The sequence below is a fragment of the Apus apus genome, chromosome Z (assembly GCF_020740795.1).
Source record: "Apus apus isolate bApuApu2 chromosome Z, bApuApu2.pri.cur, whole genome shotgun sequence".
Lineage (NCBI taxonomy): Eukaryota > Metazoa > Chordata > Aves > Apodiformes > Apodidae > Apus > Apus apus.
In genome coordinates this window covers 22,774,245-22,796,391 of record NC_067312.1, presented here as the reverse complement: position 1 = coordinate 22,796,391, position 22,147 = coordinate 22,774,245, and the positions used below count along the sequence as shown (strand labels likewise).

At 38.2% G+C, this 22,147-nt stretch overlaps 1 protein-coding gene across 1 annotated transcript; it reads left to right on the top strand.

The window, feature by feature from the left end:
* The first annotated feature begins 156 nt into the window (after window positions 1-156).
* Window positions 157-20,126, top strand: TRIM23 (tripartite motif containing 23). Its single transcript, XM_051642638.1, has 11 exons — window positions 157-342; window positions 1,230-1,392; window positions 8,831-8,952; window positions 9,797-10,075; window positions 10,677-10,859; window positions 11,414-11,629; window positions 12,671-12,805; window positions 16,447-16,576; window positions 16,694-16,804; window positions 18,196-18,320; window positions 18,663-20,126. Exons 1-11 carry the CDS (start codon window positions 241-243, stop codon window positions 18,840-18,842), a joined length of 1,746 nt encoding a protein of 581 aa, XP_051498598.1. The 5' UTR covers window positions 157-240; the 3' UTR covers window positions 18,843-20,126.
* The last annotated feature ends 2,021 nt before the right edge of the window (window positions 20,127-22,147 follow it).

Here is a 22,147-nt window from a genome sequence, read left to right as displayed (position 1 = left end):
CCTCCCTCGCCTGCCCGGACGGAGCCCGCCAGCGGGCGCGGGGCCGCCGTGCGGTGCGGTGCGGCCGGGAGGGCGCTCTGGTGCGGGGGAAGGAGGCGGGCCGAGAGCGGCCCGGCGCGGCGGCGGGGGAGCCTCCCGCAGCCTCCCGGAGCCTCCCGCAGCCTCCCGGGGCCCCGCCGGCGCGGGGGGCGGCGGCCCCAGCGCTTGTCCCTTCCTGCGCCCCGCTCCGCCCTCCCCAAGATGGCGGCCCCAGGTGTAAACAAGGCCGCGGCCGGCGCGGGCCTGGAAGGCAGCCGGGGGGCCGGGGGCACCGGCCGCGGCCCGGCCGGCGCTGCTGTGAAGGTGAGTCGGGCTGCTCGGCTCTTGGCCCGGTCTAGGCCGCCTCCTGCGGCAGGACAGGCTGTGGCGGCCGGGGTTGCGCCGTCCGTGCCCAGCTGGGAGGAAGGGGAGCGCGGGAGCGAGGGCTCCGGGACGGGGCCGTTCTCTGGGGCGAGGCGCTTTCCCCGCCGGGCCCGTGCAGCCGTGGGATGCGGGGCCGGGGCCTCTGCGGGGGAAGGGCCTGAAAGCGGAGAGCTCCCTGGGAGAACAAGTAGCGTCTGGGCTCCGTGAGGTGGTCAGCCGGCTCTGTTGTCTTTGGGTTGTAGGGCGTTTTCTTGGCTTTCGTTTGTTTGGTTTGGTTTTAAATGACAGTCAGTTTTGCTTGTTATTAGCGCTTTAAGATGCTCCGGTCCTCTGCTGTTTGTTCCTGCTACCTCCATGCTGCATTTGTAGCTTAATAAATTGCTAACTTGGTAGGACAGACGTTTTATATCCGTCAGCTGTGAATGGAAACTTTCTCCGCAAGCTGACAGTCTGCCTCGGCAGGGTCTTGCCTCCGTTTCTTTTCCCTGCAGGGACGTTTTTTCTTACTTAGTTGTGCTGCTAACCAGTGGCATTTTGTATGGCAGCACATTAAATGAAGTGGGCAAGAAGTAGTGGTGGTCGGGTGGGCACCAAAGACTTTAAATGTTCACTTCATGTCTTTGTATTTGTTTTTAAATTTTCGTTCGTGTGGCCATTATTTGTGTGTACAAAGCAAAACTAGCCTATTCTGCTGTGATCGCAAACTCAGCCTATTTGCTGTGATTGCAGGAACTTCAGTAAAATAAGCTGTGTTGTTTGGCTTACTTGTATGAAGTTTTGCATTTTTATCAGCTCAAAACCCAATGTGATGTCTTTCTAAATTTTAGGTTCTTGAGTGTGGAGTTTGTGAAGATGTGTTTTCTTTGCAAGGTGACAAAGTTCCCCGACTGCTTTTGTGTGGCCATACTGTCTGTCATGACTGTCTTACCCGGCTTCCCCTTCATGGCAGAGCAGTTCGTTGTCCTTTCGATCGGCAAGTTACTGAAATAGGTAAGAAAATCTAAGTCTAAAGTTCTTAAAACTTGTCAGTAAAGGATATACAGAAGATAGTGGTAGATACAGATTCTTAATGCTCAACTTAATGATCACATTTCCAAGTAATGAATATGCAGTGTTCCTTCTCATTCAAAGAAGCTCATAGCACTGTTAAGCACTAGTAAAGTAGGTGTCACAGAAAAAGAAAGTGAAGATAAAGATAATATCTTCTTGAATGTGGGCTTGTAAGCTTTATACCTGGAAGACTGTACACCTAAATTTACAAAGGCACTGCTTTATTTTAAATTAGTGTCTAAGGGTTCCTGAATAGGTATTAATTTCCTGCTGTTCTGAACACTTTAATAAACCGTGCAGTTAGGTACGTAATTTCTTCTACAAAATGCTTTGTCTGGATTCATGATGAAGTGATGTAGAGGAAAGTATCGGTGATAACAAACTTGGGTTTTATATGTGAAACAATTCTCTATATACTGTAACGGTTAGTGGCAGGCTATCTACAGGAATTTCCTACTGTAGGAGTGTTTGCAGAGTGTATTTGAAAGAGTAAGATATAGCTCTTATCTAACAGTGAAGTTTAATTTAGGCAAAAGGTGACACATTTTATAATTCCTTCAGAATTACGTGTTTGATACAGAGTTGGAGAGGAGAAGAATTTGTGGTGAGAACTTGTCAGCAGAGCTGCTTCAGCAGTTTTAACTAGCACAGCAGATAAAAGCTGTTGGAAGGAGGAGAATCCTCAGATAAGGAGATCTCCAATCTAGTAATTCATGAAAGAAATTCTTAACTATAAAATTTGCTCAAATAAGAATTCACTTGGTAGTAAGAGAATCTGCTAGATTGTAGACCAAATGTAGGAATATTAAAACACTCTCTAGGATGCTTCTAAGAAAATAGGAGTCTGGAAAATAAGTACTAGTTTTGTATGAAAGAGGGGGTTGTTTTCTGGGGGGAGGGAAGTAGTAAGTGTGAGCATCATGAATGATTGCCAATCTGTGGTTAAAAGAGTCACAATTTGTTTTACTTTACAGTTGCACAAGACTTCTTAAAGCATGCTTTTAAGGGGGAGAGTGTAAGGGCAGGAGACTCAGTGCTGCTGATGTGAAACATTTCTGCCCAAGACTACCACTTATATCTTAGAAAGTAAAAGTCTCATTTTTATTATGATAGGGAACTCGTTGCTTCTTAGTTTTACTGTGCATTTTTTTCCTAGGCATCTGAAAATACCCTATTATTAATTTTTGCAGTTGCAGGTTTAACAAAAATGAAGCTTTATAAAAACATTTAAAGATTTTTCATCTTATATAACACTGAGGTTCTGATGAAACACAGTGAAATGTTATTAAACTTGTAAGGCTTCAATGAATAGGAAGAGAGAAGAAAAGCTTCAGTTTGTATGTAGGATAGTAGACTTGCATCTTACTGACTAGTACTAGGAAGAAAAATGATGTGCTGTCACCAGCAGTCGCTTAAAAAACTGATAGGTAGAAAATCTTAGCAAAACAGCTTGTGAGTAAAAATACTTCTGAGAATAAAAATATTATGCATGGTCATTGGGCAGAAGAGAGCTACCTCTAGTCTTACCAAGTCTGTAAGAACTGTCTTAAGAAACAGTATTGCTTCCAGCATATAAAAATGGGGTGTTCTGTGGAGGGCAGCTCTTCATGGCCTGTCTTTGAGGCATCTGTCTTTGGGTCATTAATTGTCTTGCTCTGACCACCTGGTAGTTACTGGCCTTGGTTAGTAGTTCTGTTTCCTTCTGAGAGCTCAGGAGTGGAGCTGGGAGGGAGGCATGGCAAGTCTGAGACCAGGGAACTTTTCATTCTTCTCTCCCCTCGAGGGCATGTGAAAAAGCAAGCTCCATTTCCACCCATTTCAGCAGTTGCCATTCTGCCATTTCATGAAATAGTCTCAGGAAACTGTTTAGTATCTAAATCTAGGTTCTAGGATTGCTGCCAATAAAAAGTTCTTTTGAAAAAGAAGTGCATAATCAGGGCATAAAGATACTTGTGTTGAACATAATTCCTTTATCTGTAACTGTGGGTTTTGCAGATGCTTTTAATTGGTCATTTGACCTATACAGTTCAGAGATAGTGATAAAAAGAAAAAGAAAACAAGCAACTAAATCATGTAAACCTATATGTGTCCAAGTTTTCCCAAGGAATCTTGGGTACATTTTGAAATAAATACTTGGAGTTCTATGTATGTATAGATATGGCTGTGTTTTCTCTTTTCTGAAGTGGACACTTGGTTTAAATTGAGTGGCCTCTTTTAGAGAGAGATATAGATAGATAGATTTATATATATATAAATACATAGATATAAAACTGTAGGGGATGGCAGGGTTAGAAGTACTTTGTCAATAGGATTTCTGGAAATACGGAGTCTGCAAGTGAACACTGACAACATGTTGTTTATGTGCTTAGCAAAATATTCTAATAGTTCATCTTGCTATGAGAGTATATTTAGTAATAAACTTACAGGACTAAAGCCTGTCCAAATCATTACTTTGTAGAGCAGACTAAACACAATCTGTTTGGCTTTTTTTTTTTTAATGAACTTCTTTAGTGAAGTTGCCTGTGTTTAATCTTCTAGTGGAGAATTTCAAGTGAGTGTGTACATGTTGAAGGTATGTCAGCTGTCTGGTGTTTATCTTCAACTGGGTTAACATTCTGTAACCAAAATGATGTAAAGCTTTTTGCAATTTAAAAAATTTTGAAGGCATGTATTCTGGAGATTATGTTGACTCAGGTAATACATTTAGATAAAAATTTATAAAATAGGCTTTGGAGAAGAAGAGACTCCTCATTAAGTCTTTTTTGATTACTTTGGTTTGAAAGAAGAGGGGAGTTACTTCTTGCAACTGTTTCTTTCTCCTTCCTTTGTTGTGTTACTGGGCTGCTGTTTTTTGGACCATAGAACTGTTGGGAAGTCTGTGCTTATGTGACAGCTTAGGAGGCTCTGGTTTTTTGAGTTTAGCTGAGCAGCTCTGCTAAGGAAGCTTTCAACAGTTCACGGCTCAGATGAACTCTGTACTACTATCACATTACAGGACGAAAACTATTTTCTATCCTTAGAAGTAATTCAACTGATACATGCAGGTGCTGGCATCCTTCATGGAATCCTGGTATTGTTTACATTTATGTATTATTTTCTAGTGTTTGAGTGCTAAGATAAAACTTAAAAACATTGTGCAGTAAATTTGTGGCTGTGGTATAACATTCTCCCAGCTTTGTTGAGATGTTTAGACAAAAGTTCCTTTTATTCCTTGCATTATATATAATACTTTTGCAGACAAGCTTCATGCTTTTGTAAATGGCATTTGTATTGTCGGCTGGTCTTAATATCTTCACTCCATCACTATCTCATTTCTGGCTGACACACTTCTGCTATTCATGTCTTATTTTTCTTTTGAGAAGAGGCAGTCACATTCTGTAGCAGTTTTGTAATGGATACAAACATCCCTTGTAGGCAAAAGGATGAGATCACTGGAGGTTTTTTACATTTGTGACCAAAGCAGAATCAGAGCTAAAGTCTCAGAAATTAAATAGATGTATTTACACAATTCATCTTTTAGTATTTTTAGATATAAAATAAGCACTTGATCAGCTGTGTTTAAAAAGTGTATGTGGAGTATGTAGTAATTTTATAGTAGGTTTAGTGTTAAAAGAAGCAGAGTTACTTTTTCCTCAAATATGTAAACTTTAGGGTTGGTATCAGTGAAGTGAGGCATGAGTTTCTGTGTGATATATGTTTCATAGGGTGCTTATTGATTATAAATTCTGTTTCAGTAGATTACTAGTTGGTATGTAAATTTTGCCTCTTTTTCCATCTGTGTCCAAGGTCGACAGTGCACTGACAATATATTAGCAAATCTCAGGGTATATAATAAAAAAAACAAAAAAAATGTAAAAGCAGTGTAACTTTGTTTCTCCTGACAGCTTTAAGTCATTAACTGGAAAATAAACACTAGCCACTGGCGCATCTTTTCTGTTGGTTACATTTCAGTAAGTTCTGCTTTGACTGTTCTCTCTTGGCTTTTGTTTCATGCTAGACATGGAACAGAATTAACATGATTAAAATTAGATTCCAGTGTGTAAACTAGGGAGAGTACTTCTTTGTTTGTTTTGTTGTGGTGGTTTTGGTATTTTTAATAAGCATTAAAACCTGTGAAAATACTTGTGTAATAAACTCTGTAATGATTGAACATCTTCCTCTCTCAGCCTTATCAAGTGTTTACTTAAAGGTTAAGACGATGTTTACTTAAAGGCTAATTTGTTATAATCTAGTTCATAAGTGGGTTTACTGTCTTGATGTGTGTACGTCCATATATACTCTGCTAATAATGCCTGTCTGGATTAGTGGCTAATCTGGACATATGAGGTCCACATTAGTATGAGAAGTCATTATATTGGTGTGCTGTTAGTGTGAGTATTTTATATACTGTAGTAACTGAAGCTTGTGCACAGTCAGTTTGCTATGGGACAGGGCACCAAAAAACTTAATATTCACAAGTCATGTTGGATATTATCAAGTAATGACTTGAGGTTGTCTCTGTCATTTCAATAGCTGGTAAAAATGTTACAAGAATATAGGCATTTATGGGCTGACTCTCTGGTATTTGTTAGGAAAACAGGATGTTTAGGGGTTTTAATGAGGATTGGTTTATATATCTGTCTTCTACCAGTTTTGGTGAACTGATAGTAATGAAATTCCTGTGACAACAGCAGAAGAGCTCATCATAGCATTGCGGCTGGAGGAAGAGCAGAAGCATTTCTTTACTTGTGCCCTCCAAATTAGGAACTGTTAGCAAGTAGCTATGTGAATTGCTTTGTATTGATACTGTATATGAACAGTCTTGTTAGTGTCAATTAGGAGTTAAACTGATTCTAAACTATGCAGTTTAGTTTGGGCAGTAAACAACTTCAAATGTTGATCTGCTCCCAGTTTTAAAGAATAAAATAATTAAAAAAAAATAATAACTGGAGCCTATATGTAGAAGTGACACTCATTCTGGAAATTCATAGTGAATTCAGTACTAAACTCCATTAAGAACACCTCTCTCTTCTCAGGTCTTCCATCTGTAACTGGTTGTTTCTGATTTCTGGAAGTATATAATTGTGACCAAGTACAACTTTCTAGAAGGTTGTATATTTAAGAGAAATTCAGGTTCTATCTAGTCAGTACTTGAAAATGTCAAGCATCCCATTTGAGGAACATCTAGTAGCATACTACTGAAGTATGTTGGGTTTTTTTCTTTTACATATAACAACTCTCCTGAGAAGTTGCTAGGTGCTTTCTGCATTAGATGTAAACAACTTTTTAAGAGCCATCTCTTTAGAGCACAGGAGCAGGCAATTCCAAAGTGTCAGAAGTCAAGCAAGTGGGGCGAAAGGCCGACTTTGGCTGAGCAGGGATTTTCTTCTAGAGCTTGAGCAGAAAAGTGTACAGACATTGGAAGCAAGCACAGGCAACAAGGGAGTATGCTGTTTGTCCCTGTGGGGAGAAGACTGGAGTTCAAACTGGCCACCACGTGAAGGACAACATTTTAAAATATGTTAACATCAAGAGGAGGATTAGAGATAACATTCATCCACTGTTTGATGTGGTCCATCACCTCACAAAGGAATGTAGCTATAAAGTGGAGACATTTAATCCTGGGGTAATTCTAGTTATGCATACAAATGTGGGGATGAGAGGTTGGAGAGCAGCCCTTCAGAAAGGGATCTGGAGATTTGGGTTGATGGCATGTTGAATCTGAGTTCACAGTGTGCCCTGGTAGCCAAAATGGCCAACTGTGTCCTGAGGCGCATCAAGCACAGCTTAGTCAGCCACACGTGGGAGGCAATTGTCCCACTCTACACTGCACTGGTACAGCCCCATCTCAAGTACTGTGTGTCATTTTGGGTGGCTCAATATAAGAAGGACATCAAACAATGAGTGTGTCTGGAGGAGTGTGACTACAATGGTAAAAAGTCCTGAGGGCAAGTCTTGGGAGGAGTACCTGAGGTCACTTGATGTGTTCAGCTTGGAGAAGAGAAGGCTGAGGGGTGACTTCATGGCAGCCAACATCTTCCGCAGGCAGGCAAGAGACAGGGAGGTGCTGAACTCTGGTGACCAAGGATAGGACACGAGGAGGTGGAATGGCGCTCCATCAGGGGAAGTTCAAATTGGCATTAGGAAAAGATTATTCACTGAGAGAGTGGTTTGTCATGGAACTGGCTCCACAGGGAAGTTAAGGCATCAAGCCTTTCACAGTTCAAGGGGCATTTGAACGATGCTCTTAGTCATATGGTTTAGTTTTAGGTAGTTGTGTGAGGACCTGGGAGTTTGACTTCATGATCCATATGGGTCCCTTCCAACTTGAGATATTCTGTGATTTTAATTATTCTTCTAAGAGAATGAGAGAAGAGAAAGGGACAAACAGCTGGAGGCCGACTCTGCAGAAAAGGACCAGGAGCGGTCCTGGTTTACCTGATGTGCTGTTGCAACAAAGAAGGCTAATGATACACTGGGTTATGTTAGGAGGAGTGTTGCTAGCAAGTCCAAAGTGGTGGTCCTTGCCCTGTCCTCAGCACTGGTGAGGCCACACCTGGAATACTGTGTCCAGTTTTGGACTTCCCAGTACAAGAGATATGTGAAGCTATTGGGGGAAGGTGCCAGTAAGATAGTGAAAGGTGTGGAGCATCTCCCATATGAAGAAAGGCTGAGAGATATTTTACAAATATCTGAAGAGTGGGTGTGAAGAAGATGGAGCCAGGCTTATTTCAGTATGTTTAGTGACAGAACTAGAGGCAGGGTTCACAAATGGAAACACAGGAAGTTCTGTGTGCACATGAGTGAACAATTTTGACTGTGAGCATAACCAAGCTCTGGCTCAGCTTTCCCAGAGAGGTAGGTCTTTCTAAATATTGTTTTAACTCCTATTTGGGCTTTTATTGGACTGAGATCTGAAGGGAGTGTTGCATCTTGTGGTTCAGGGAATACAAGATTGTTCATTGTGAATTCTTCACAGCTTCTGTAGTACAGTAGAAATGTTCACTGTACGTAGTTATGCAAAATACTATTTTTTATGATGCACATCAGAGTTTGTGTGTTCTTTGTAGTCTTTAGTTGCAGGTCATTGTGGATTATTTTACGAGTGTTTTTACTGAGGTTTTGTAAATTTTTTGTAATCTTGGCATCTTTTAAGTAGGGAAAAATCTGCATAAATATTAAATAGTTCCATGATGGAAAGAAGGAAGAGGATGGAAAGGCAGAATGAGCTTAGATAGAAAAAGTGGTAGTTGTATCTCACTCTCGTTAATATCACTGTAGTTAATGTGCTATTAATATTTGTCAGAATATAAACAGTGGCTGTGGAACTTTTAATGTTGGTGTTTCCTTGAGGTTTTTCTTCCTCTCTTTCACTTCATTTAATTCTTCCTCAAAATAGGAGATTCTGGTGTCTGGGGCTTGAAAAAGAATTTTGCTTTGTTGGAACTCTTGGAACGGTTGCAGAATGGACCGGCTGGGCAGTGTGGGACAGCAGAAGAAGCCATTGGGCTATCTGGAGAGGTACTGAGTTTTAAACAAAGCAAAAAGTTGTTAAATTTGCTTAAGCTTATCTCCTGATAGGAAAAAAAAAGTTATTTCCCAAATGTAATTTTACTAGTAATGCTGTTTTATTTCTGTATCTATTATTAAGGCTTCAATTAATTGTTTTATAATTAAATGCTAATCTGTACTGAATAAAGCAGAAAATAAAAAGGTATTGCCAAGCATGCGTACTCTTGCCCTTTTCTAGATTTTTAAGGTTTTTACGAAAGATTTCTTATTTGGCTATTTTAATTACTGTAATTTAAGAATGATTTTCTAAAACTTCTCAAACTCTTTCCAAAGGCTTCGACTCTTAGTAGTTGCCTTTTATAGTAATTTGATATCGCTACATCACGTGACAGTACTTTGTTAACAAAACTGGCTATTAACAACTTGTAGACAAAAAGAATCATGCAATGCCATTTTAGGAATAGATCACTGTCCTAAGTGCCTGTTGGTATTTTGTCTGTCTGTAACTTTGTAATAATTTGTTCTGTAATGACTGTTTTGGAGGAAATAACTGGAGCCTAAGTTATTTTGTCCTCCAAACCTTTACAACTTCCACTGAAGTTTCAATTTACAAAACCATTGAAACCTCTAGACTACTCTGTCAGAGTTGACTCTCATGGAAACTGACTTTGATTTTTAAAAAATTTGTTGAGAAATTAAAATCAAGTTTTCAGAAGAGCCCAAGTATTTATTCATGTGTAACTTTTAAATAAAGTGTGTTTCTGGGCTTATAATGGTCGTAGGTCTTCTGATTTTCCTCAGTTGTTTGGGTTAAATGTTAATAACTTCCATTTTGTTGTTTTTTATTTGTTAGAGTATCATTCGTTGCGATGAAGACGAAGCCCACGTTGCATCTGTATATTGCACTGTTTGTGCCACTCACCTGTGTGCAGACTGTTCCCAGCTTACTCATTCTACAAAGACACTAGCAAAACACAGGCGTGTGCCTCTTGCTGATAAGCCTCATGAGAAGACCATGTGCTCCCAACACCAAGTGCATGCTATTGAGTTTGTTTGCTTAGAAGAGGGCTGTCAGGCCAGTCCTCTTATGTGTTGTGTCTGCAAAGAATATGGGAAGCATCAAGGTCATAAGGTACTGCTAATAATCTGTTTCTAGTCATGCTGTGGGGTGGCTTGCATATTTATTTATCCAATTAAAGTACAAAGAAGGGTAGATTCTTGTTAAGTCTTTGTAGTAGTAACTTCATACTGTTCTTTTGTTTTCCCTTTATTTAAGATGACTGCCATGGTAAAATTACAAGAAAAAAACCCTATTTCTAAGACCACAATAACTTACTTATTCATTAAGATGGACTATCCATTTATGTGATGCTTTTCTGATAGTACTGAGTCACTAGTTCTGAAAGTTGTTTCAGTCATGCAAATGCTAGGTTCATCCAATCGTGCAGTCTAACTACCCTTCTTTATTTATAATTGATTATGGTAAACAGGCAAATTGGTGTATTTGCTTATGTAATTGCTAGATGCCTGTCTTAGTCTAAACATGATCTGTAGGTCATGACTGCTTTTTAAATTTCCAGATGGTTTTGCATTATTGCACCTTTCCTGTTTAAATTTATGTATGTACACGTAAATATACACACACATATATATATATTTAATACCTACTAAAAGAGACAATATTATTAAGGGAAGTATTTATTGATCATTGATATGTTGCTTTTAATTAATAGCATTCTGTCTTGGAACCAGAAGCAAACCAGATTCGTGCGTCCATTTTAGACATGGCCCACTGTATAAGAACTTTCACAGAAGAAATCTCAGATTATTCCAGAAAATTACTTGGAATTGTTCAGCATATAGAAGGAGGAGAACAAATAGTTGAAGATGGAGTTGGAATGGCCCATACTGAACATGTATGCTCTTTTTTTTTTTCCCCCCCACATGCACAGAATATTTGCTTTTTTTAATAACCAAGATAAGGAATTTCTTTTAAAATTATCCGTAAGTTTTACAAGGCAAGACCTTAAATTCTTACCTCTACCAAGTTGGCATTGAGGCTTAAGCCAGTATGTAAGAGGAGAACTTGCAGTCCGTAATAATGTTTTTAGGCTACATTAGATACATTAGAACAGGGAGACAGTAGGGAAAGCTGTATAGGTGTTAGCACAGTATTGATGTACTGTGACAGATTTAATCTGGTTTTGGGTGCTGTGATAGTGTTGAGGCTTTTTCCACTGCTTGTTTTTAGTAAGGTGTGTGTACACACAAATAAGCTGCTTGATTACTGGAGTAACTTCTTGGAGAATCTTAGATTTAGGACTGATGAGACTTTCTGCGTAACTGGGACTTGAACTGTGATGTAGCCAAGTGGATGTGAACATAAGTTAGAAACTGGGATTGAAAAATGTACTTCTGGAATCAACTGCTGGTCCCTAATCCTCTGGATCTCCTGACTGCAACACTGCAGGTACCAGGGACTGCAGAGAACGCTCGCTCATGTGTCCGAGCCTATTTTTCTGATCTTCATGAAACACTTTGTCGTCAGGAGGAAATGGCTCTTAGTGTTGTTGATGCTCACGTGAGAGAGAAGTTGATTTGGCTTAGGCAACAGCAAGAAGACATGACCATCCTCTTGTCACAGGTTTCAACAGCTTGCCTTCATTGTGAAAAGACTTTACAACAGGTAGGTTGGCAAGTGAGTTGTAACATGTTGCAAGATAAGTGCAACTGCAAATTAAGTTTAGGTTACAACAAGTGATACTTAGCATTTGAATTTCCTTTACAATGTTATAACAATTACGATATAACATGAGATTGGAGTATTCATTACAGGCTGTTAGATCAAGGGTAATTAGTACAAAAGCACTGTGTCCTACAGTTGCTGAAAAGCCGGTGGCATGATTCCCTTTCTGGATATTTGTGAGGTTAATGGGAAGGAGAGATGAAAGTGAAGCAAAAAGCTACAAGATGTATGGGAAGGATTTTACAGTTGCAATTACCAGTATGGGTATTCGAAGATACTTGTCATATGAGTCTGGAAAGAAAAAAGCTTTTAGGACTAAATAAGTTTACCTGTAGTAAGTATAATTCAACATATTCAATATGTGAAGAAAGTCGCTATATGAGAGTATCTGATTGGTCCATTATTCACTTAATTTAGTCATAGTAAGAAGTAAATAGTATGTGTAGCAAACAGTAAGCTGAGTGTGAGAAGATACTACTTTAGTGTGTTATTTGCACTTTTTTTATAATTTGTTTAGAGATAGTGTCTGGTTGCTTAGTTGTATGTACTTCTAACGATGCAAATGTTCCTACCATTAATGGGTGGATATTAACTTTCTGTGTTAAATGTGTGGTTGTATGCTGCAAAACAGCTGCTCTGCTCTAGCTGCTGGAATGATATATGTATGATATAAATATCATTTATGTATTACATTACTGTCTCTTATAATTTATATCCTTGTTCCTACAGGACTCAGGGAGATTAAAAAAAAAGTTTTGTAAAACTTAAGAACTACTTAGTAACTATTAGTATTAAGGAGAATTTACAAGGCCTTCATATTTGTGTTGCAATTTAAAGTGAATCTGGTTTGTAAATATGAGTTTCTTTAAATAGAGTATTTCTATTTGAAATGCTTTTTTTCCAGCCATCATGTTTACATTGTGTTCGTTTTGTTTTAAGTAAGTTGCTGAAGGAAAGGCACTCTTCTCTTTATCTGTTTAGGATGACTGCAGAGTAGTGTTGGCTAAACAGGAAATTACAAGATTGCTAGAGACCCTACAGAAACAGCAGCAGCAGTTTACGGAACTTGCAGATCACGTGCAGCTGGATGCTAGCATACCTGTTACTTTTACGAAGGTATTCTTTATCTCATGAAGGCTCATTATACACTTTATGAGGTCCCAAATGTAATTTAAAAGAAAACAGGAATAATGTCTTCATTATGATGCTGCATTTGTTGGAGCAATTCTAGGCAGTTCAGTATCAGTTAAAGCCACAGTGTCTTATATGACAAGTGCCGTGTGAGAAACATTTGGTTGGCCTTGGCTACATAAGTACCTTTGCATGAACATCAGCTGCTTTCTTTTAAATATGTAAGATAGTATTTGTGAGTTCAAGAAATGTCTTTGGGAACATCACTGATTTGTTGTACATTCCACTCAGACCAGGAATCTGCCCTTTGTTCTGCCATGCATTACAACTTTTTCATGAGGCAGCATAACTTCTGCAGAATGTTTAGTATTTGATTTCCTGAAAATTGCATGCATATTTTAAATGCAATAATGCTGTTATAACTTTCAGTTTATAATATTAAAAATAAGGTATTCCTTTCAATTTGTAAAATTATAATTTGTCATATAGTAACTTTGCTTTCACCAACACATTAGATTTTTGTATTGCTTTAATATCATTTTAATGCCACCTGTTCATTGAAAGGGATCTTTCAAGACATGTTAGCATATGATTTTTTCCAAAAGTTGTTGATATATTGTTTCCAATGCATCCTTCTTTACCTATGTGTTTGAGGACTTTGACCCAATACAGTGAGATGTGTTCATATACTAAGCGTGTTGACAAGGAAATGGCTCCTCATCCAGGAGTGTGATCCTTGTTTGGAGAGATTGCTGTTTTGTCCTGGTCAAATGAGAGCAGTGGCTGTGGAGTGGTATATATAGGCATAGTAATTGATCATCCTAAATATGCGTGTGTACATACTAGGGTGAGGGAAAGTGAGTAAGCAAACAGTACCTGAGATAGTAAAGAACCCTTGTCCGTCAGTGTTGAAGCAAGTATGGGAAACTGCTAACCCTTTATCAATGCTCAGAGTACTTAAGAAGACAGTAACCTTGGAAAACACTTCACACTAAGAAAACCTATATACAGCTTTTGTCGTGTCAACCAATTTTTAACAAAGGGCAAGGACAAAAATCAAGATATTATTGTTGAGATGGGTTTTTGTTCTGTACTTTCTGTATTGTGATTTAAGTAAACAACATTTTTTACTTGAACAGAAGTCACAGATTTACATGTTTTTAAGTATGCTAGCAAGTTATGCATCTGCTAGAAATGCAGTCATGAAGGGGTTTTACTGGCCTGATTTTTCAAGATAACATTTTTTATTAAAGGTGCTAATACAATTGCTGCAGAGGTATTTTTTTATGCCTGTCAATTGCTTGCTGCAATCATCAGTAGATTTACATTACAGGAGCCATACATTGATTTCTGAATAGAAACATTTCTTGCAAGGTTCTTCCTGAGGTGACAGATCTTCAAAAAGTGAAAATGTGGTGTCTGTCACAGATTGCATTTTGATGCCTTCTGAGAGAGTACAAACATCTGAAGAATAACTTGTTTTCACTTGAGGCCTTACAAAAAGCAAACTGTGACAGGATGGCTAAATTTGACTGAAGCATTCTTCTCCTCCACTTCCCTAATGCTCAGAGTTGCACAGCTAACACTGCCCTCCGGCTGTGGGAGCTGTGGAGGTGACTGGTGCTTGTGGTGGAGCCCCAAGAGGATGGCCAGGCTGGCTCACTGTTGGCAAGCCTTAGCCACAGTCAGGGTGTTGTGTCCAGCAAAAAACCTGTAAACTTAGCAGCTGTATCCAGAGCTGCCCCTTTTCATTCCTCCTTGCAGGGACAGAGCAGAACTGGGGAGATTCACCCCCAGAAATTTTGGACAAAATCAGAACTGAGGCTTGAGTGTGTAAAAGGTGAGGGAAGAATGGCATTTTTAAGACTCTTAAGTGCTTTTTGCATTCTTTGTTGTGTTCTTTCTCATTGTCTGCACCTTTCTTGCTGTGATGCTTGTCAATAATTTGCTCACAGGGTTTTCTCCAGAAGGAGATAACATGGTGTATTGCAGTGTTGTCACTGAATTTGACGTCAGGTCTGAATCCAAAAACCTAGAAATTAGAGGAAATCTATTAAAAAGCAAATAAATATCAGTTTTTTATTTTCCAGATCTCAAATATTCAGTTAGTATTTTGGTTTTGAAGCATCTGCCTTGTGTAGTACCAGAGTTGTAGTGCTCAAAGTGCTCTGCTTGTGCAAGTTCATTTCACTTTTTTCACAACACGTAGTCTGTGGAGTTCCATGACTAAATGTCTGTGGTTTCAAGAAAGAAACATGCCTAGATTAGTAATACATCAAGGTCTGTAAGCTGCAGGAGCCACACTGTTGACTCAGTGAGTCCATGAGCTGCAAGCTGTTAGACACAGGGAGGGTATCGAGGGGAGTCTAGGCCACGTGCTTTCCCTGTTCCTTACCTTCATGTATATCCATTTTTACCTGGTTTCAGACAACTTGCTAGGTAAGAAGGACCTTTCATCTGACTCTTACACTTAAAATAATGATGCTGCTGACTTTTGCATTGTGGTGTTTGCATTTTTTTAATTTATTTTTTTAGAAGGTAGTTTCTCAGTGGTTTTAGTCTGTTTAGAGACTGCAGCATCATATAGTCATTGAATTAATCTGTAGTGATTATTCTGTCTGTACACTGCTTCATCTGTGACAGCAGGTAGAATGGAGTTGCACGTCATGATGACATACATCTGGCTACATAATGGATCCTTTGTGTGTGTGTGTATCTATCTATCTATCTATCTATCTATCTATCTATCTATCTATCTATCTATCTATCAAGTTACATGATGTAGATGTATATACAGTCAGTCACAGGTGCATGTTGGTCTTGTGTCAGGAGAGGTTGTAGCATTTTTTGCACTCAATATAATTTCAAATGCAAAAAGAAATAAAAAGCTGTGTGTGTGTATATATAGATATACAAAACCGCTCAGATTTTTGTACATTGCTAGCCCATCACAGTGCTGTCTGGATTTTGCAAGAAAACAAATATATTGCTACATAATACTAATGTTGGAAACTCTGGTACCTTATCAAGGTACTTATCTAAGTACTTCAAAATATATTTCAAAGATGCATAGTAATCATAGACTACATTGTTTATTTTACAATTGTCACTTTGCTGCTTTGTATTAGCATCGTTGTTGATTGCATTGTTAGTATCAGCTTTTTCCATACTCATGGTAGCTTGGTCTGAATGGCAGTCTTTCCTTGCCTCCAAGCAAGACTTGGGTTGTTTTATTTTCTTCGCTGTTTCAGATCACTGCTTGATGCTCATACTGTTGCTGTTATGTTATGGTAAAGGATTGGAAGAGGCAGCTACAGAGTGTCCAGCAAGGAAATAGTTCTGTAGGTGGGAGCATTAATCATGTGACAGAACATAGTGGAAAAGCTACAAAACCAACAGAGTTCTCTGGTCAGACGATTCTAATTGCTACAAACAAGGCATGTGATAACTCAGGCAGAAGTTACAGGTCCACTACAGAGATTATTGAATACTTTGGTTTATGTTTTTACTGGAGGTGCTTGGTGATTGTACCTTGTATTTGTGGTATCCATCCATTTAATCACTTTATAAATAATTTCTAATTTGAATTTCCTAAACTTTCCCTTTTTGTATGCTGTTTCTGCCAGGACAACAGGGTACATATTGGACCAAAAATGGAAATTCGGGTCGTCACTTTAGGATTAGATGGAGCTGGCAAAACAACTATTTTGTTTAAGTTAAAGCAAGATGAATTCATGCAGCCAATTCCAACAATAGGTTAGTAGCAACAACTTAAATGTAATTATTTTTCTAAATGTTTGACTTACCTGTAGGGGTTTTTAATATATATTCATACAGAACAAGACTAAAAAATTCTTAATATTTTTATTCTAGGTTTTAATGTTGAAACAGTAGAATACAAGAATTTGAAGTTTACTATTTGGGATGTAGGAGGGAAGCACAAATTGAGGCCCCTGTGGAAACATTATTATCTCAATACACAAGGTGAGACTAAAAGAACTTTTAAACTCAGTTTTGTCTTCTAGCTTGTATTTCAGAGCCAAAAAGGTTATTATTAGAAATAATTTTTAACTGTAGAAAACTGTTCATCTAATGCAAAGTGCAGCTGCTAGAATCATGAGCTAAGAAATTTTAATACGGTTGGTCATAGTGTCTGCTGCATGATAAAGGTGCATTCTCCATAAATCCATCAGACAGTTCATGGAGCCAAACAAAATTAGAATCTCTTAAACTGGTTCTAGCTGACAGCAGACAAGTTGGCATAGTGAGAGGTAGTACTTGCCAGGTATGAAATTTAAATAGCACTTGAAATGAAAGTGCTCAGACTTTAGGAGCCTTATTTGGCAACTTAAAAGTTCTACAGAGTTCTGTAACCTCTGACTTATTATTGCAGTGTAGTATCTGGACATAGCCTCGACTACTGATTCTGACAGCATTGTTATAAATGGTGCTGATTTAAAAAACTCATGCTGTCCTTGGTAGTTTTTCAGTTTGGAAGAGTGTTCGTCTTTATTAATTCATTCACAATTGTCTGAAGGACTTATGAATGGCAAACACCAGTTTGTGTGTTCCACTTTGTGCATTATTTCAGCCTTCATTGCATTTCAAATTGCTCATCTTTTCAAACTTAAAAAAAAAAATATTTTGGGATTTCTGTTGTCCTCTTAAAATGTATTGTGTGAACACCAGTAGCATGGAATTATGTCTGTCTTGAAGGATTATATGTTGGAGAGAAAGTCTTAAAAAGTTAACTTGCTGTATACCTGCCATTCAGTTTTGTTTAGTTTGGTGTTGTGGGTTTTTCCATTGCAAAAACCATGAGTTTAAATTCTGTCCTCTAGCTTGGCCTCCCTGACTCTTCCGTCATTCTGGTGTGTTGGTTACACTCAGTAGTGGATAGTGAAATCTACTGCTGATGTGTAGGGTCCATGGGAATGTTCTCTGGATTCTGTAGTTTGTAGCTGCTGTTTTGGCTAAACCTGTGAATTTTACTGGCAGTTAAGGGAAACTGGAACAATAATGTGGGAGTCATTTGAGTGTAAATGGATCAAGATACGGTTTAAACCGAGATATTCAATCCACACAGAGTTATTCTGGTTTTAGAACTAAGTAGTTAAAATAACACAGGCCTTACATTTAACTAGGCAAAAAATGGCAGACTTTTTTTCCCTGTTTTAGGATTAATTCTAGATTTTTGTCAAAAGTATAGAGGTACATAAGGGATTTCTCAGTCCTCGCAGACTTGAAACTGAAGTTGTGCACTGCTGAGAAACCTCACGTAGAAGACTACTTGAAAAAAAAAAATTGCATAAGTTGAAAGCTAATTCTGCACAGTTGATACTTGAATGCATGTACAACATTTCTCTCTTTCATAGCGGTGGTGTTTGTTGTCGATAGCAGTCACAGAGACAGGGTCAGTGAAGCACACAGTGAACTTGCAAAATTAATAACAGAGAAGGAACTGCGGGATGCCTTGCTCTTGATCTTTGCTAATAAACAGGTACTCTTTATTTTTTTAAATTCTGCTACTCTTTTTGCCAGTTTGTGTATCAAATTCCAGCTTCTTAATCTTCTGCTAGGGGTAGGGAATGGTCATGCAGAAATCATAAAATGTAGATGCTTTCCTTATGTTTAATGCTGGTAAAATAAGTGATGCTAGAGTGCTTAGGAGATTGAACAACTAGTTTATGGTAACAGCTAGTGAATGTATAAATATTTTATTTGGCTTTCGTGTTTGGAAAGCTTTTATGTCATCTGTAGATACAGACTAAGCCTGATTAGTCTAATTCTTCAGACTTAATACAGAAGAATAATTGAGTCTTTGTATCTGATTCTGTTGCAGGATGTAGCAGGTGCTCTTTCAGTGGAAGAAATCACAGAACTGCTTAGTCTCCACAAACTCTGCTGTGGCCGTAGCTGGTATATTCAGGGTTGTGATGCCCGAAGTGGTACGGGGCTCTATGAAGGACTGGACTGGCTTTCAAGACAGTTAGTGGCCGCTGGTGTCCTGGATGTGGCTTAATTTTACAGCACCTGCAATTTAGGTTGTAGTTTACTGATTTGTTTTGTTTGCACGATTTAGTATGTAGCCAGGTCTGCTATCTGAAGAGAGGACTTTATTTAACTTGGTGGTTACAGAAAAATATCCTGTATTGGGTAGTTGGTTCAGTAAACTTGTGCTGTTGCAGTGTTTTTTAAATTTTGTACATTTGCAAGTAATGGAATGGGCTCGTTACAAGGGTGCCTTGAAATTGGTTTTGCTGCAGTTAGCTTGGTACAATTTTAAATTCTTCCTTGATAAAATAGGGATTTGAGTTAATTGAATATTTATAACAAGGTTACAGAAGTTAACTGGTGTCAGAAAAAATTTGAGTGGCTTAAAAATATATTCCCAAGAAATTATTCCAAAATCTGTCTTAAGTTACTAGAATTGCCAGCTCTTTCTATTAGAAATAAATGGTACTACTCTTTAGCGAACACATTCATCTAATGGTGGCGTTGAATATTACATGGAAATACATCACAAAAAGAAAATGTTTCCTCCATTGTTTATTAGCTTCCCTGTTTGTTACTGGAAGACATCATAACTGAGCAAAGAAAATTGAGAATGGGGAACAGTGTTGCAAGACTAAAGGTCTGAGGCACTGTTTAGCTAGTAATGTTCTACTTGTGGGGGGAGGGTTTAGTTGGGTTATTTTGTTAATTGTATACATGCTGTATTATTTATGGACGGACTGTAGTGATACTGAGATGGAAGTGTTTTGTGTGCGCTTGAGGATGTAATCTGCCTTTACAGATTAAGTTTACTCCTCAAGAAGTCAAATGAAGTTTAAAACAAAAAAAACTTCTTAAAGAAGTCTGTGGTATCATGTCAATCCAGCTATGTTTTCTTACGTAGAAGTCATGCTTTCAGATTAAGGTAGTGGCCTTAAAATATTAAATAACATAGTGTAAAAGAAGTGTACACTCATTATAACTCTAATGTAGAAGAGCAGGTAGTAAAATGTGATACAAAACTTCCATAATACAGTTCTTACTGTATTTTTTACATGGAACTGTCACCTACACCTCTCTTCTCAAAGATTACTCGTTCACAAGCCCATGATACATGGGTGTAGCACTGTTTGAATTTAGAGGAGTTTGCAGTGACTTAATGATGTCTCTTCTGCTGCACATGCAACTCTGCTAACAATTTATAGTCTTCTGTGTGCACCAGAATCTTCTGCCCCCCTTTTTGAGTGCACAGCCATTGCCAATTGCAGAAACCATGCATGGACCTATTCATGTTGGTAAAGGAGTTACGGAGAGGTAACAACTGCTTGTCACCACTTTTCTTTCTGGAGTAGCATTGAATTGGGAGAACCAGAGAGTGGAGGAGAGCAGTGTTTTTTCACAGATGGGCAGATATTTTTGCTACATTAAAAATAATGTTTACCTGTGAAAGTTCTGGACCTCACCTGGCAAAGAAAATGTAACCCATTATCTGTGGCTGTGGCTTTTATTGTACTATTATCAATTTTACTATGTTTTCGCACTACATACCTTAGATAAAGCAAAGAATATGTAAACTAATAATTTAGTACATTTGCACTTTTCTACAGTGACTCTTACTTGTAGTTTTCTTTTGTTACTTAAATTTCATGTAAATGGTGTTAAATGCTGCTTCAGTTTATGCAAGTCTGATGACTTGAATAGTAGCAGAAAGAACACTAAGCTGTAAAATAGTCAAATGCTTAAGAAATGGGCTTTAATGCCTACATATAGGTAGGTAGCGAGAAGGGGTATTTACTCTTTCTTCAGACAACCTGATACATTTGGAAATAAGTTACAATGGAGTGAACTGTTTTCTTGCACCAACTGAACTAGAAATTATTCATCCTTTCCAGCCAGTAACTTCTTGCACAAGGCAGTTGGCTGCTCTGATTTATGCATCTGCTTAGCCTGTACTGCAGAGCAGACCCAGACCTTCTTAGAGCTTACTGTCTCTTCATAGCTTTTTAAAATATGAGTAAATTCTGCTAGGCATGATAGGTACCTCTTCCTTGAGTATTTTTAACTGAGAAGATGGGCATTCTTTAGAAAAATCCCAATTCTGTAATTTTATTTTAGCTGGCTTATGCTTCAGTTACACATGCCTCTCCGTATAGATCTACTTCAAAATGTTCAAGGTCACCAGTTTGGATTTTTTGTAACATCACATTTGAGGGCAGAGGAATACTGAATGCCTGTTTTTGAGTACAAAGGATTGCTTGTTACATAATGGAATGCTACCGTAAGTGTTTTTAAATGGAGTTTATTTACCATGACTTGAAGAAACTGTGAAAGTGTTGCATTAGTCTGTGAACTCTTTAGTGTAAACAGGTACACTAAGAGGTTTATTTGTATTATAAATTAATACTACAATATAAACTGCTTCAGTTATAAATTTAAGCTTGTTTCACCAGTTTTACTGAACTTTAGTTTTCAGTGTAGATTTACACATTATGTAGTTGAAATAGTTCCTCAACTAGAACTCACTCAAGCATTACTAACTATGAGGATTATTTGAAAAGACTGAATAACTTTTTGTAGGATTTTGACTTAATTGTGAAATTGAGTAAATACAACATCCAGTGACAGCGTTGTGGCTTTTCTTAAAGAATCTCAGCTCAAAAATAGTATGTCTAGCCAACTTAAAAATAATGTTTTGTCACTTGGTATTGTCTTACTGTATGCTACCTTCAGATTTATTGGGGATTATGTGTACATCAGAGTTTTATTCTGAGATAGTTCTTATTCTGAACTGTTGGAGTAGGCATGGATGTAATGTAAAGATTTCTTGAAAGAAAAGGCTTTCTGAGTGGAAACAATTCATGAGGTGCTGCAATTTGAGTTGGCCAGAAAATCTTTTCAATAAAAGTATGTAAAACATTAAGATTGAATTTTAATAAACTTGCCTTCTTTGTTGTTGTTAAGGTCATCACAGAAGAGGTGTGCTACATTTAACTTCTTCCTATTCTTCCTATTTTTCTTCCTTTTCATCCCTGATGATAACCCTTCATCTCACTGCAGATAAGCTTCCTAATGGTAGTGAATTTGATTAGCATGCATCACATCTTGTTTCACGAATGAAGTTACCAGAACTGCACACTCCTGAGCACTGCATCAGTGCAGTGGTGTTACATGAACATAAACAGTCAAAGTTCATGTCACTGTATTTGGAGTAGATTTAACTACCCAACATAGTAACAGGACTGTGCCTAGTCCCAGGTTCACAACAGTTTGAGGAGCTGCCTGAGCTTTCATTGAGGACTACATCAGAAACACCTGCCTTAAGTAAGCTTAGTT